Source organism: Diadema setosum, chromosome 1 (assembly GCF_964275005.1).
Source record: "Diadema setosum chromosome 1, eeDiaSeto1, whole genome shotgun sequence".
In the NCBI taxonomy this organism is placed as follows: Eukaryota; Metazoa; Echinodermata; class Echinoidea; order Diadematoida; family Diadematidae; genus Diadema; species Diadema setosum.
The window spans coordinates 5,665,221-5,682,256 of record NC_092685.1 but is presented as its reverse complement, the minus strand read 5'-3'; the positions used below and the strand labels follow the sequence as shown (position 1 = coordinate 5,682,256).

The 17,036-nt window shown below is 40.7% G+C and overlaps 1 protein-coding gene across 1 annotated transcript; it reads left to right on the top strand.

Annotated features, from left to right (window-relative positions):
* The first annotated feature begins 1,278 nt into the window (after positions 1-1,278).
* Positions 1,279-16,613, top strand: LOC140246981 (uncharacterized). Its single transcript, XM_072326290.1, has 6 exons — positions 1,279-1,465; positions 10,262-11,019; positions 13,352-13,538; positions 13,743-13,895; positions 14,844-15,022; positions 15,814-16,613. Exons 2-6 carry the CDS (start codon positions 10,404-10,406, stop codon positions 16,068-16,070), a joined length of 1,392 nt encoding a protein of 463 aa, XP_072182391.1. The 5' UTR covers positions 1,279-1,465; positions 10,262-10,403; the 3' UTR covers positions 16,071-16,613.
* The last annotated feature ends 423 nt before the right edge of the window (positions 16,614-17,036 follow it).

Below are 17,036 nucleotides of genomic sequence, written 5' to 3'. Positions count from 1 at the left end.
TATGTGTAGGTCTATTGCATCACAAAACGGTTACAGCTCGTTATTCCGAAGGTTCGTTATTCCGAAGGCTCTTTATTCCTAAGATTCGTTATTCCGAAGGTTCATTGTTCCGAATTTCATTTTCGGATTAACCAATCTTCGGAGTAACGAACCTCTGGAATAACGCCACATATTTTCGGATTAACGAACCCTTTTTCATTTTCGGATTAACGAACCTCTAGGTATAGGGAATTTGCGTGTTTCGGATTAACGACCCTTCGGAATAGCGAACCTTCGGAATAACGAACAGCACCCCACAAAACAACCCTACCATGAAAAAGTTTTGCAATAAAGCCTAAAATATAAGGAGATATCAGTATTTTTCTTAATAAACCATAACTGTAGATGGTTTAGTCTAGAAACATTTTTGTTATAACAATAATTGTTTACATTTTGTGTATTTAACAATATATTTAACAATACTTAACATTGATAATATGGATTCAAATTTTTACAGTAGTTGTTTCTATCCCTAACTCACATTTTAGAACTATTTAAAGTATACTAATGCTGGGTTTTTGTTTCATCTGCAAATGGTAAAACATGCCTTTAAACGTGTAACGTGAATGCGCCTTTGAAATTTGATGCCTTTGATTAACAAGAAAGGAAGTGCCGTTCATTTTAGGACCTATACAATAAGGTGCACATGTCCCACGCACATAATTTGCGAATATTGCTTTCCGCTTCTGATTATATCACTCGTGCGTGTCTTTACTTGTTTTCATGGAAAAGGAGAAAAATTAATGACATGAATAAGGTGCAAGGAATATTTCAATAATAAAATTGATTCTGTTGGAGGACTGTAAAAAAGCTCCTAAACATTCTGAGACAATGATCAAACGATCAAACATAAGCATCATAAGTTTCCCGTTGTGTGTGCAAGGTGTGCGTGTGTCTGTTTGTGCAAGGAGGTACTAGGCGAGCCTAGTACCTCCTTGGTGTGTGGGTGTTTTATACCAGCCCTACACATTGGCTCCCCTCACTGGGAGTGTGTTCGTCTAGCAGCTCTCCATGCACTGCCATCAGGGCGAAACCTTCTTAACTATTAAGGATTACGTAAGCTCCCACTTATGGCGCTCAGAACATTTACTAGGAAGTGAGGTGCTATTCAATAAACTGGACCACGTCACAATAAGCGCACGGATCACTTTCCCGGGTCGAGACAGACAAACAAAGCACGAAGATGTGCAGCTAGTGGGAGGTGAAATCCATAGTGAGGCAGACTTGTTTAGTAATTCATTCACTCGGCAAACTGTGCGAGGTGCTTTGGACGCCACACGAAGAAGTCAGCGGCGCCAAGGAGCAGTGCTGCGGATGGCATGGTCCCGCCTGTTATAGCACAAACGTCTCCAAGCAGGACCCGGGAGCGGGATTACTCTTCAGAGCTGCTTTCCAATCTTCATACTTACCATTTCACTTCCAAGGGGTGAGTTTTTATTCTCTGCAACATTTACTTTATGTTTAAAAAGTCCACTCTTGATAGTGATAGGAAAGTATGCATATGAATTCATCCCGGCCCTGTTTGGCCAGAATGATTCCACTGCTGAAGTGTACTTGAGAATATCGCTTACTTAGACCATGGAGCTATCACATTGTTGTAGCTCTATGACATGCTGATATATATACAAATTATATGATGATCTGAACTTATTCTGAAGTGACATCGATCCACTGAGCACTGTAGATTCGAACATCTTGTTCATATGTCATTCTTACATCGGTGGCATGCTGAAAGGAGGCAAAATGTATATAGAGTCGCGGAGTTTCTATTCATAACAATGATCCGTGATTGATTGAACCAGGATTCATAAGAAATAAACGGAGGGCGAAAAAAAAACTTACACTTCGTTACTGGTCATTTCGGGCAGCACCCATTTCTGCAAGAGTTCTATATTATGTACCCCTCATAAAACTGAAAAAAGTGATACGTGTCACCATTTCACTTGCTTTTGCCTTGTGAGACGTGGACTTACGACTTGAGCTACGAAGTAAGTAGGCCTATTATAGTCATCAGGGTGATGCCGTGGTTTACCGATCCCTAAACTACCCTGACTCTGACTGGTCAGTCGTTTTCACTAATTTTTCATGCTTTTTCATGTTTTGTGGTTGAAATCATGTTTATCCTCTATGTAATTATCTCATTTGCCGACAATGTATCGAACATCCCGACACGCTGATTTTACTCTCTTTTTTATATAATGATCACAAATTTATTTCTATACCACTGAAGATTTCACGTTGTACCTCGCTGTTAAGGTTGAGCTCAACGATGTTGCAGCAAACAGTTTTCACAATACATGGTCTCTAATCTCATGAACGTCTTTCCCATGAGTTATTTTTGTTGAAGCATGCAGAGCATGCAGGCAGCAGAGCCATCTTTAGTACTCTATTATAGAAATTAGGCTGGTTTACCAATAAAGTCATATTTACAGATAGTTTGCCTCAAAAGACTCCAGAAGAAACTATTCCAACCACCTGTATGTAATTCACCCAACTCAGTGATTGAAGTCTAGATCTATAGGTTTCCTAAATTAGTTGTTGCTATGTCGGGAAAGACCGAGGCAAATTTTCTGGTTGCCAGTCACGACCTTTGCAAATAAATTATTCATAGAATGTTGAATATGTTAGTCCACATGTCTATTCAAGTCAGTTATTTTGCTTTGGTTAATGATGACTGCTTTCGCCATTGTATACCTAAATAATCATTGTGTAGATCCCTACAGCGTATTGCAAAGGCATGCAGTTTGTATATTTTCTTCCCACCTCCCTGGTATCACTGCTATCATGGTATTACATACAGGGACTAATTCATGGGAAGCTATCAATATTGCACAGTATAATGGGCTCTGCTCTCTGCTTCAGACAAGTACTGTGGACTCAGAACTGGGAAAAGATATCCATTCGGGAAAACAAATTTTAAATAATTTCCCATTTAATTTCTAATATTTTTAAACTGATTTTTTTCCCGTACTCAGAAAAATCATGAGGTATAACGAGAATTAAAGTTTACTTGAATGTTCCTGGGATGGTGGAAGGCTAAACATATACCTATCATCTACTTTTAATGGGAAAAATGTTGACTTCAAAATGTGATGTGGATTCCTTTCATGCAAATTATTTCACGACCATTTACAATGAAGTTTCTGGTTGCAGAAGAAAAGTGCATCGTTTTTGTGTCGTGGTTACTTTCATCCTCTTCTACAACAGTTTACTGACGAAGAATTCCTATAAAGAAGGTGTGCGGGATGATAATTTTCTGCTTAAGCAATGGTGAAAATTCAGAAGTCGACAGTAATGGGTGTTTGTATTGGGATGGCCTTTGAGGGAAAATGGCCATTTGAAGAGAAGATGGAACAAGATAACTACAAAGCAACACTTATAAATGACAATAATGGAGACGAGAGAGATGTGATCTTATCTGGACAACATTGTATACTCATTCATCGCCACTAATGTTCTTTCTGTGACCACACACGACACAGACAAAACAAAAGAAAACCAGCAACATCACACGTGATTGAAGACTATATGCAATCCACTGACCATAACAGCGAACAGGAACAAATGGACAAAGAGCACACAACTCGTCAGTGGACCACAGAGCTATACAGAGTCTCGTTTGCTTGCTAAAATTGTTTTACACTTCCAAACGAACACCTTTCCGCAAGAGGTTTGATGCGTTTGAATAAGGTTCCGTCCTTTGATAAGTTAATCCTAGTGCGTACTTCTGAACAAAGAGAGGCGATTGTCCTATCCATTCAAGGAAAAGTTGTGGACTTGTTTGTCCACGAAGATCGAAATCCACTGGTAAACATGAGTCAGTTCTTGTCCCGGATGGGCGTAGAATGTTAGCCCTATTGATTTTCGCCCAGACATTTCGAGGTCTCTCTGTTCAGGAGGAACGGCGATTGCACGAAGAAATTAAGATATGGGATGTTACAAACCTACTCAATCTCCACCTGTACTATGACTTAGTGGCGGATCCAGGGGGAGCACATCGGGCGCCTCCCTTTATTTCTTTTTTAAACAAAAGAAATTAAAAGAAAAAAATGGGGGGGGGGGTGCGTGCGCCCCCCTTTATTTTGTAAAGGCGCCCCCTCTTTACGGAATTCCGGCATGGATCCACCCCTGTGGCTGGTAATTAAAAAAAAAAGATGCGAACAAAGAGCACTGAGTATTCTTTTGTTGCCTGAGAACAAATTAGGTTTACACGGCTATTATCAATCAGTCCTTATGGCAACTTAGAAGCTTAATAAACGCTCAAAAGTTGAGAAGTTGATCTCATATATTCATCTACGAGGTGGTTCAGGCGGCCGGTCCGCCAATTTCGGAATTGCAATGAATCTCCAAACTAATCTCTCTGATACGATGAAGGACTTACGACACCAATAACTTTGCTTCCAGTCTATTAATTCTTATCTATTCAATGGGTATGTTTGCTGTGTAGCTATAAAATCACATAAAAGTTCCGTTTTAACAGTAGATATAAATATGCAGTGGGAAACCATTTGTGTGTAATTGACGTAGTACAGGAATAGCATATAAAGATCACGTAGGTGCCAAGTCAAAAGGAGGACCAAAAAGCACCAAAAACAGATGGTCTAGTTTTCTGGTATAGAACTGGAAATAGAACTTTGGATGCATAATATGATTTTAGGAGAGTCTGTCAAAACTGAACCTTTACGTCCTAGAATAATTTGCGCTCGTCACGGATAGCCTCATGATTTCTTCTTTTTTTTTTTTAATTCGTCTAATTTGCCACATGCAGTGTCCCTAAAACTTGAAAAGGCGTCTCAAGGAAGATTATTGTATGTAGTATCGTTTGTAGATATTAATCTATTTTCAGGCGACGACTCGTGATTAAAAAAAAAAAAAAAAAAAAAGTTTTGCTGACATAACTATTCCAAACCTTTGCATCCAGTTTTACAAATTTTATTCATGACCATGCAGACATCTTGCTTGTGGCTGTTACAGCGTAGCAACGACTTTCACATGCAAACTGGATTTTAAGTACAGCTGTATACGTCGTAGTTTATTATCAGTTAGTGCACAACAGTTTACTGAACAGTGCTGTTTTAATTCTGTATGGTATTCGAGGGCAACAATTGATTTAAAAGCATTGTTCGGTTGTAATTCACCCATTTGCGTTACACAGTGTTGCTTTATTGATGCCATTTGCCATTTTCATCTTAACATGTTCACATCTTAACTAGGATGAACTGGACTGTAAATTTCTATATCTAGGATGTCTTTTGCTTTGGTATCGAGAATGGTTTGTGCATCTCCCTTATTGTACTCGCAGGTCAGTCAAAAGTAGAATCCGAGAGCTTTTGCTCTGATACAGACTCAAATCCACCACGCCCACTGGGTCAGCACGCATCCTGGATTAATGCTGTGGATATCATCCATGTAGAAAAATGACGAAAGAACGAGATATTCAGTTCACCCTCTGGTCTTTGTACTCGATACTTTCAATAAACGGAATCTATAGTTCAAATATATCAGCTTTTGCTATGTTCGGCAATGCAGGGTAAACTTTTTTTTTTTTTGCTGCCAGCAACAAACTTTGTTATAAAGGAATGTGTAGCAATGGGATGCTCATGAACAATATTCTATGCAATGATGTGAATGTGTAGATGAGAATAACGCGTGTAATTACTGTATAACAACATCAGCTGTGCAACCTCTCATCTACAAACACTATAACAGACAAAACATAGGGATATGTTATGTCATCCAAACTGATTGTGTTGTAATGTATTCACTTCATACTCTCAATAATTATCAGTGTCCGTGATGAGACAGCGTCGATACCGAAGACGCAGATTGACAGAAAAGATGCAGATAAACACGCCGCTTTTATTCTTGTTTCCATGCTTGCAATCACTTTTTTTTTTTGCTGGCTGACGTGCATTGACAAACCTTTGATGCCCCTTAAAAAGCCTGTCCTGCCATGACGGGAAAACTCAGCTGCAAATTGGAGGGGCTTCAATTTGTACGTGTCGTCTATCTGAACTGTTTCTACTTCCTTGTATTGGTTTTGAATAGCAATGGATCTGCATATTGACATCTCATTTCCGCAGCTTCACGCGTCACAGAAGATTGCCCATGAAGGACCACGAAGAGATCTTTTATATAAAAATGTCGACCAATCGACGACAGTGAAACAAGGTATCACGTTGCGTCTGTTGTAAGACAGGGGTAAGGAAGCCTCGAGAATCTCATTATCGAGAAGTAGATGATGGACTGTCGGACCTTGTTTGTGTCTCATTTTCGAAAATTGTTGTCAACGGATATTTTTCCCCGTTATTCGCTGGACCAGCATGCTTGTTTTCATTCTCATTATATCATTTACTTTGTCTTTCAGGAACATTTGAGAGCGAAGTAAAATCTACTCACCCTCTTCAAACAGTTATTTTTATGATACACATCCAGGCCTGGATACCAAAACGATACATTGCCATACCGGTAAATCAATTTGAATTTAATTACACATGCTATTACCACAAACTTCTCAAACTGTGATTATACATGTCAGAATGTTATTTATGAAGTCACGAAATGTGAAATTAAAAGGTTTTGTAGTCGATGTACTCGAGAAAGTTTTTCTGGGAATTAGACCGGGGGATGCAAGGTTATGGATCTACTTTCAGGGAATACTTTAGTGTTGAATATCATGAACGGTCTTGAACGTTCGTCAAGAAGAGGCTAAAGCACTACACCAGAACAGGTCAGTTGTTGCTTTTTTGTTTGAGCCCTGCGCATATTCTTTTTTCTTTTTCTTTTGAGTTTCTTGGCGTAACACATGTTTGAATGTAGGAAATCGGATGGTTACTTTCCAGTATAGCTTATTGATATGACTATGGGTGAATTCTCCTTGGAGATATGACAATCAAACCAAACTTTTCGGTTCGTTTCTGGATTGATGAAATACGATTCCAATGTTAGTGAGAGTAATCACGCCGACCTGACACAGATTTGTGCTTATTGTAAAAAAATTATAGTAATAATAATAATAATAATAACGATAATTTCACTCCCAGGAAACGTGTTTAGGTTTTACAATCCGTAGCCAGCCTCAGGCAACGTTCGGTACTTTCATTGCACGGTGCTTACATAGATCAAGTTGTGTGACCACTTCCCAGGCAGAGGACATCCAACACAACAAACCGAGTTAAGGTTCAGACCTCAATACAGACATCACTCTGGGTCACGTGATATCCTCACTTACGTGCCAAAAGCAATCAATTCAGAACCACACTGCGGAGGGTCTTTACAAGTATGTGTAAGCTCATAAACAATATTGTCAAAGCCAAGTTTTCACACACGCAAGAATTTGATTGTGTAGTTCCAACGTGCACCACAACTTTGTTGGTAAACTTTATACCATTTCTCACGAAGCTGCAAAATGCGAATGAGTCACAAAAGGCATCATTATTGTCCCTTCTTAATTCGTGACAACCTCCCTTTAAACGCACTACGAATCCCATCTTTGTTCTTTGGCGTTTGCATCGCATACAATATCGTTCTTGGGTGACATCTCGTTACCATCTCTACGGTTATACTGAATCCACATTGTAATCAATCAATGAATACAACGCTTTGTTGGGTGTGGTGTGAGGTTTCCTCTATGTTGATTGGACGATTAATACCAGGAAGTTCCTTTTCGCTTGTCTTTTTCTTTCCTGCCGACACTTCGGAATGCAGAACTGATATAGCACGGAGTGGTACACCGCGCAGCGCAGATGAATTGGATTTAATTTCCTTATCTGGCATCACTAAAAGCAGGATGGTCCGATTCACGTTGTGTACTTCAAATGTTACCTTCGAGTGATACCGGTCTTGGTTAATTCCCCTTTTCCCCTTCTTTTTAAGAGCTGCAATATTTCGAAGGTCAGTATAGTTTCGAACCGTAATAGTAGATGTTCATATCTTATCAAGACTGCACGTTTCGAATAATGATTGACAGGCGGCGGCGTTTTCAATAACGCGCATTTTCATATTCCGTAAGGATGTCGTTTGCATGATCCTCATTATTACGAACCATTTTGGGAATATGATTTAGTCCCAGTCGACCGTAATCCACCTTCTGTATTTAGCATTCCATCTGAAATGACTGTACATACCAGCGTGAATCCAATTCATGCTTCTGTCTTTTCCGGATTTTCTTCGCTCAATCAGTATATGTCTGCAGCCATCCAGTGCAATACTTTTTTTTTTCAGACTACCCAATGATTAAAAACGACGAGATATCAAAGTGTTAGTTTATTAATTTGCATGGTTTCCTCGTGTGCAAAGGTGATATATGGATGGATTCAAACAGCTTCAAATGATTACAAGAGAATTACTTTGTTAAAGATTACGTTCACTGCAGAAGTTTATCTGAGACAGACGATCAGCTTCATTTTCAAGGCGGTAGTACCAAAATCAAGCATACTCACCTTTGCTCCTGAAGGCAGGCAGGTCAATGAAATTCCATACCAATTTGTGATACTCTAAACGTTTGAAATTATCTTTTCATCGAATGAAATGACACAATTTTGTCCTACGTTTCCACAAAGTTGTTTTTGTTTCAGTACTTTTGTTTTTCATTCAGTAATTTTGTTTTTCTGTTCGGAGAGAGTAAAGAGCCTGTTGAGGTAAATGAACATCGTTAAAAAATCAATACGTCATGAATATGATCTTGGTTTGAACAGTGCGGATGACGAGTTTAAAGAAAATGTTTTCCATACCATTAATAGGGACTCTTGTTGTGATACGTACGTGTACCTCAGAAAACCTCACTTAGCCATAAAGAGTGCTGTTTTTGGATAACCAATTCCGCGCGCCAACAATAATTAACAAGCGATCTCAAACATCAAGTAAGTGCTCGGGAAGTTGTGTTTTCTCTCTGCAAGAGGGTTACTGATCGTTCTACTCCACGTTGGTAGTCATGGTGGTGGTGGTGGTGGTGGTGTGTGTGTGTGTGTGTTTTCGGGCATTCGTCGGCAACATGAAGGAAAATCTGTGAAAAAAAAGAGAAACCTATGTACGACACTGGGCTTATCAAAGGCAGGCAATTTTCTGGGAGTGTCCAACGGGCTGAAGAGGACGGTTATAGTATGGTTGCTTCCACTGTCGAATTTCCTTTCCTTTGTGAAGATGTAGTTTTCCCCTAAAACTGACGTTTCGGTGAAGTAGAAAATGTATTGTGTGCATGCAAACAATCAATTCAGCAAAGTCGAGCTGTACTTTTCACTTTACCAGATTTGACAAGACTAGGAGAACGGAGGGTAAGATGGAAGGAAAAAAGATACATACAATTCACAAGGACATATTCGTTTATGCGGAACATGTTGAGGCCAGACGTGCACTCTCGAAGGAAACGAAGCCAATTATCTTATTCTTTTAGTTCTTCGCAATTTCTCAGAAAGGTACATTAGACGAGGTGGCTACCTTTTCGGCATGGTTGCCATTTGCCATTTTGTGGGTTTATGTCATGAGATATCACACCAGAGGATTGAGCCCAAGTAAAATGAAATCAATAATCAGTCATAGCAAGAGTTAACCCAGTTAATTTTTACCTAGTGGGAAGAAGCGCATGTTAAAAAAGGTTCCTTTCAACTATTTGGTGTTGTATTATAAAAGAATGTTAAGACGATGAAAGAGGTCTCAACTACCCTGTCCAGTGTTGTTCCTGCGAGGCGGTCTCTGGGTTGTACCTCGCCCTTCAGTTCAACTTTATAGCTTTCAGCGCAAGGTTTCTTTGGATCACCCAAGGTACCGGTACCTCCTTTTCCCTGTGGTGTTCCGCATGGAGCGGATCATACTTTTGACTAACTGGACTTGCTTGACTAAATCCATTGATTGACATACGGGGCTGCAGCAACACTCCTCCGGCGGACCCCCTCCTCGACATTCCTCTTTTTTCATTCTGCTGTGTATGCATGGCTGTCTTGCAGCTTTACATTTTACCTGTATATAAGTAGGAATGAAAATGATGTGATGGAAACACACGATAATGAAGGCAAACAAATCCATGAATTTGACGTCGCGCAGCTATCACATACACGTTTTCTTTTGTGTCTGCATAAAATACGAAAATAGAGATCAGTTGTCCATATTAAACTGCGTTAGGTGAAAATGATGTATATATGGGTTGGGTGGGCTGACTATCTGATTTTAGAACAATTTCCTCTTCATTTATTCATTAATCTCTATCGTGATCGTGATTCTTCAACAGGATCCCACTTGTACTACCGATGACCGCATCACAACTTGAATACTAAGCACCAAACCATCGAAAACCTTCTTTTGTTGTCCAAGTTTACGCCAGGAATTCCTATAACTCGACCGAGATAGGGTATAGGAAGTGAATCTTCGATATGGCCCTCATTCGACTATGCCTTTACCTCAGTGCCATTGCACTGTCGGCGGGGGTAACTCCTCTGAATCCGATTAAAAAGTGCACATCCCTAGATTGTTCAAACGAAAATGTGGCCTTGCACGAGGTAGAAGATGCACCGGTGTATCGCTACTCAAATAATGCAGCTAATTTCGACGAGGCCAAACCAGCCCCAGTCCATGCCGATATCGGCACAGGCGTCGATAGAGGACAGGGAGCTGTCTCTCCTATGACCCGACGCAGTCGACAGCAAAATGGCATCGACGGCGGCATCGGCGAAACTACTTTCCAACGGGTGGATAAGAGTTCCGTTGTAGGAACCGGTGCGTTGGAAGGAAGTCGGAGCCAGCGTCAGTATGGTCACCAACGCCAGAGGACTTCCGAGGATTACCTGCATCAGGAACAGGAAGAAAGGCACGGAGACCATCAACGAGGGCTGAAGCAACAACAAGAGCAACAGAAGCAACCACAGACGCATCGCCATAGATTGGGATCCCCCGTCGTCGAAGAAGACAACCCATCTGACGCTGCATCCTTTGAGGCTGTTGAAGATGGCATCTTTTGGTCAGCGACGGTGGAGGATGCAATACCACCAGGTAAGTTGAGTTCCGGTGGCTGTGCACAGCTATGAAGAAGATACCACGTAACGTTGCGAAATGTTTTTCTGTCGTAAAAGTTGAACTTGAAGAGATGTTTTCGTGTATTTTTTACTTTTTGTTGCACAGCCGTAACTTGAAAGGCATGTCTATTACAGTATGATAATGTATTAACATTTCATAATCATTACATCTATTGTAAGCCTATATACCAAGGCAGTGAAGCTGAAGAGTGTGCTGATGCTTACGCTTATCCTGTTGTCTTCTTTTGTTTATTGTACACCATTGTAAACATTGTACATACACTTTTAGTTTTGCAACTGCCACTTTGTTTGAGATTTGTGTCAAAACATTTTATGCAATGAAAATATCAAAGCCTTCGGTTATGCAGTACGAAGGAAATTTCATAGTCGAGGAAAAAAAATAGTCGCATATTTTGACACTCATTTGAAACCAAGTGGCAAACCAATGTGTATTTGATATTGTGTATTTTGAATGTCAACATGGAATTGTGTGAAATAAGTCATCCATGTACTCTTGTTTGCAAACTCGTCCTCTCCAGACAGAGTCTGATACAGGCAAAAAGCCCTATTTGGAAATGAGATGCTTGGTATATTCCACGTAGCAGATTGTGCTACCAGATTACGGCTCGACGGAATTTTCAAAAGTTAATGGACATGGCTCATTTTGAAGACTTTCCTCCAGATGAAGATTCTCATTTCTCCCATTATCTTTCTTGTGCGAGGTTTGTTAGTATCTATGGGTCAGTATAGATACATTTAAAGCTACTTGGCATCATCAGTTTTACCGGCTTCCAATAGCGGAAAATGAAACATGTTTTGTTTATTAAACATTGTCAGAAGTAAGCATCAGTAGAATTTGAATTTATAATCAGGAAACACATGGCAAGCCCAATTAACATTACATGAATTATAGTACATGGAATTTCATACAAAAATAAAGCGAGTCAGACTCTCTTTGGAGCGGACGAGTTTGTAAATGGTATGTAGTAGTTGATGTGTAGTAGTGGTGGTAGCATCCCCAACCTGGCTATCAGAGGGGTGTGTACGAAAGCCCCACGGGTTCTACGAGGTCTCTGGAAAGGGAGGGGGTTCAAAGTGAAACCCGTGGCTGTCGCTTGTACGATTGAATTGAGCAGGTCTGAGCGAGGCGGAAGCGGAAAGGTGGATCCAACAAATTCGGAAGCATAAGGTGGTGAAAGTGGAGGGCGGTTCCAGAGAAAAGTGCGGAAGCGGCAAGAACCGCCATGTAGAGTTTGAGGATGGCTCGACGTCTTGCGCCCGAAACCGCGATCCTATGTCACACTTTGTGTTGGGTAAGATGGTGGGAAGCATTTACTGTTTCGGAGGGATAGATCGTGTTAGCACTTGTACTTTATTGGACCTGTAGGCAGCAGTCAAGCTAGATCCTCATGTAGACGCACGTGATATTGGTAAAGTGTTATCTTACCCTCCCCACTGTGTATCTTGTCTAGTTACTTCGATGTTCTTTCTGAAACAGTCGATCAAAAGGAGTGATTGTGGGCTAGGCATCCGCGATGTCAAGTCTTGGGTTGCAGTGGACGAGGAGTGTTTCATGACATTGGCAAATGTTCGTGTGTATTGTACTCTTGTTCATTTACGATTTTTGAAACCCTCCGCGTCATAAAGTCCCTCTCATCGATTTATATGTGATAGCACAGTGTTTCTTTCTCGAAAGAACTCCCCAACATTACTCCTTGCAATGCGAGAAAGCATAACTAATAGAAACGAAAAAAAAAAAAACAGGGATTATTATTTTTTCGTCCGTTGTCGATGCGAAAAGAAAAATGCGTTCCAAATCGGTGTGTTTCGAACAGTTAACCTCTATCCAGATTATTGTGCTACTTAAAGAATCTGCAAACTAATTTGCTTACCGATAGATTGATGGCTTGGATTTTATGTCTGCTGGAAGGTTACCGTCTGTCTGTATGTGTGTTTGTGTGTGTGTGTGTGTGTGTGTGTGTATGAGTGTGCGTGTCGTATCTGCACATTCTCCTTTTTTTATAGTTACCACTTACTTGTGTACGCAAGAATGCATTTGAATATCACTTCTGTCCTGTCACACATTACTGCACAAGATTTGTTATGGCTCATGTCACTTTGCAGCGGAATCTTGAGAACGAACCAAACGAATTGCAAACTTCTTGTGATTATCTTATCTTATTTCTTTCAGGCGTGGCGGAAAGAAGTCTATAGAGTCGCCAGGACATAAGATCGAGATGCCAAACAAACTAATTGTAGTCTTCCATGTTTTTCCCCTCACAACTGTTGGTACATAATGTAACATGCAGGGGAGCTGTATTGCTACCATTTGGCTAGGATTCTTGGACTCAGGAATGTGCCCACAGTGGTCTTGTCCAAGGTCTCCTTCACGGACAGTTCCTCCCAGTGGGCATCGGTGATCGACGAGGTCCGGAATGCAGGTTGGACCGACAACACGATGGCGAGCTTCAGTCAGTGGGTTGATGGACTTGGCCGGTATGTCATGATGTCAACCATTTTGCAGTTGGACTTTGCCTGATGTGACTGACGAGAATATAAGCTAACGATTGTAAAATGATAGTAATAGTAAAGGTTATAATACACAGTGCCTATCGTAACAGCTAAAAGTGATCACGACGTTAAACATTGACACGTGGAAGAAAATGCAAGGACTCGATCCATATTCTTTTCTCTATACAGCACCGACTTACCAGAGATTCTGTTCGTCAACCAGCGCAAAACCCTCACTCCGTCTTCGCCCGGTTTCGCCGACCAGAATTTGACCCAGCTGGCCGAACTGGCCCAGTTCAGCGATCTCATCGTATTCGACTACATCACGGCTCATCTCGATAGGTCAGTCGATTGAGATAATTATCTAACTTATTTGTATGGTTCGTAGCTCAGCTAAAATTCCAAAGTCGACAGTTCATCGATAATTGATTGCCTCGTTACTTCTCTGTAAGAACAAAGTCCCGGAATAGATCGTTTTACATCGACCGTCATGGATAACGTCACGTTTGTACCATGAATGTTTTCTAAACAATTTACTGTCTTGTCAACTGTTTTCTTGAAAATCAGAAATATTGATGAATCGCCCCGATACATGTACTGCTCCGCCATCCTGCTCGTTCATTCACGAAATAGCGTCTTGAATTAGTAGCAGTTGATATTGTTTTTTTTATCAATTTATCGTTTTCAAGAAAAGAGTTAAGAAAACGTTTAAAAAACATTCGCGATATAGACGTGCTGAATAATTGTATTTAAAGCACAGATGATTATTGTAAAGTTGGAATTTTGAAATTGAATGCATGTATTCAGATTTTTTTAACAGCTTTTGTGTGTGTGCGTGTGTGTGTGTGTATGTGCTCAGATGTTTTACATATAGGGCCTAGATATACATTTTTCCATCTATACCAATCAAGTGATGTCGTCTTTTATTTTTCATTTGTACAATGTTTTTTTTTTTTGTCAGTGTTTTATATATTTTGTATGTTATATTTCTTTTTATGCCAGTGGAGGGCGAATTTCTGTATTCATTTTAACAGAAAATAAAGTACATTGAATCCCCGAATCCTTGAGTTCTGTACACTATTTAATTAGCTAGCATTTTTTTTCACATGATCCTTTTAAACTTCATCTTCGAGGAGAAAGAAAAAAAGTAAACTTTGTGTACACGCGACCGCGTGTGAGATGGCGGCGCATCACATCGAATTCATAAAACATTACCAGTATAGTTTCATCATTCAAGATTACATATTAGTATACGGATAGATCACAATCATTCAATTTACCTTTCACCAGAATGACCATCCGAAAGAATGCAGTGGACCACTACAACATGGATTCCCTATACAAAGGAGAGGTACACAACTTGGCCAAGCACGAATCGAACGGAGGTCTGTGGTTCATAGACAACGAAAACGGCATCTTCAACGCCTATGCCGTGGCCTATGGCTACAAAAACAAAGACCAGATGCAAGGCATGTATTAACTGCGTGTGTGTTTGTATGTGTGTATGTGTATGTCTGTGTGTTTGTGTGTGTGTGTGTGTGTGTGTGTGTGTGTACGCTAGCTAACAGACTTAAGCTGAAGTCACATTTCCGTTCATTTCATCTCAAACCCTGCATGTATCAACATTTACTCAAAGAGCAAATACTTTTTGGATCAATCTGCAGAAACATTCCGATCATCCGGTTACCGCCTTCCGTGGTTCGGCCGTTGAATGTCCTTGCCTCGACGCAAATATTGGCGCAAGATGCATGCGAGTCAAGCTACAGTCCTGCTAGTATACAGGCAGAATAAGAAAGTTACTATTCAAGCGTGCAAACACGAAACCTAATCCAAAATATCTTTCACATTGACAGGATATCAACACAATCATCCTTCGCGAGTTATGATATCTTGACAGTGCAGCTTTTATTAAAACGTCTCGTTGTTCCGGACTTTACTATTGCTTCGACAGGTAGCGTAAGACCTGCAAGTGAACCCACATGAATGTATCAGATACTCAGTACCACCGTCACACGTAAAAACAAAGTAAACATATAGGAATAAAGGTACTCATGACGCTGAAAGACAAGTCTTCCTCAGTTTAAAGACCTGTACTGACTCTACACTCGCAATTTCTGTATTTTGTATCCGTGTAGATCTGATACATAGCAATTCACACCCTTTCCTCATTCCAATCCCTTATAAGGCGTCACATGATGTCTTTAGACGGTTTGGGGGAAATCAGCTGAACTCTAAATGGCAATTTTTCCCATCCGTGCAGGTTACATCGAGGAGGTGCTGCACTCCATGTGTATATTTCGGCGATCCACGGTCTCCATGGTGAACAAGCTGGCCAAGATGGATGACCCATACCTGTTCCTCAACCAGACGGTTGCGGCAAAAGAGTCGGATGCGAACGGATTCAATCTATCCATGGTGAAGCCCTTTCATATCAGCGAGACTTTCAAGAAGCGCGTAGCGGACGCTGCGCGCTGGATAGAGAGTTGCAAGTCGTACGCGAAAGGTGCAGAGAGATAAGAACGCTGTTGCATATAAATCAGTTGAGTAATGACCAAATCATAGTCGAGAACTTTTACAATGATTCAGTCGGCATTGTCACTAATTGAAAAAAGTAATTTTTATATTGCTTTGCAGAGTTTCTGACATGCAATCTTTCACGAGATAATGCTTATTTTCTTTGAATTAGCAGTGAATGCTTAGGGACGATCATCCAAGCTTTAAAGTATCACAAAATGAGTATGGCTAACGGAAAGTTTTGAGTGATTTTATTTTTTTTTTTAATATAATGAGCAAAATAATAAATTGATAGAATAGGTTTATAGGACAACGTATGCGGGGTTGTCTGCCCTAAATTGGGATCATTCTCACAGACATCTTAACTATTATGGTGCCTATGGTGCCACTTGCTTTAAAATCGTCTTTGACGTTGTTATGAGAAATATTTGCTTAAAACTGAGATCGATAAATATACTGATGCTACGTTTACACCATGTTCCCGGCGGCCACGGCAGTCCCGTTTGCCCGAAACGCGGATAGATGAGATATTCTCCTCCCCCACCCCCCCCCCCTCCGTAATCTAGTCTCATTCGTTCCAGTCCTCGCTCTAGTGAACCTTTTAGCTATCAGACACCGATCTCACGGCGTCCAGTCAGACTAGCCTACTCATAGTCTCGTCGCTTCCCATTACTGACCGCCTCCAAGTTTTGTTACGGCCTATTACGAGCTGTCACGTTTTCCCAAGTTCACCCATTACGGCCTACTAGATTTGTCATCAGCACCGTGACTGCCGTGGCAAATTCTTTGGCAATTAAAAATTCCACGGCAATCACGGCCTGTCACTTTGGTCTCACGTCCACCCCGTTTCGTTCACTGTGGCCTGAAACGGTATATACCGTGGCCGCCGGGAAGATAGTGTAGCTAAACGTAGCATGAGCAGTCATACAATGTGCACAGTGATACATTGAAGAAGGCCTATCTACTCTC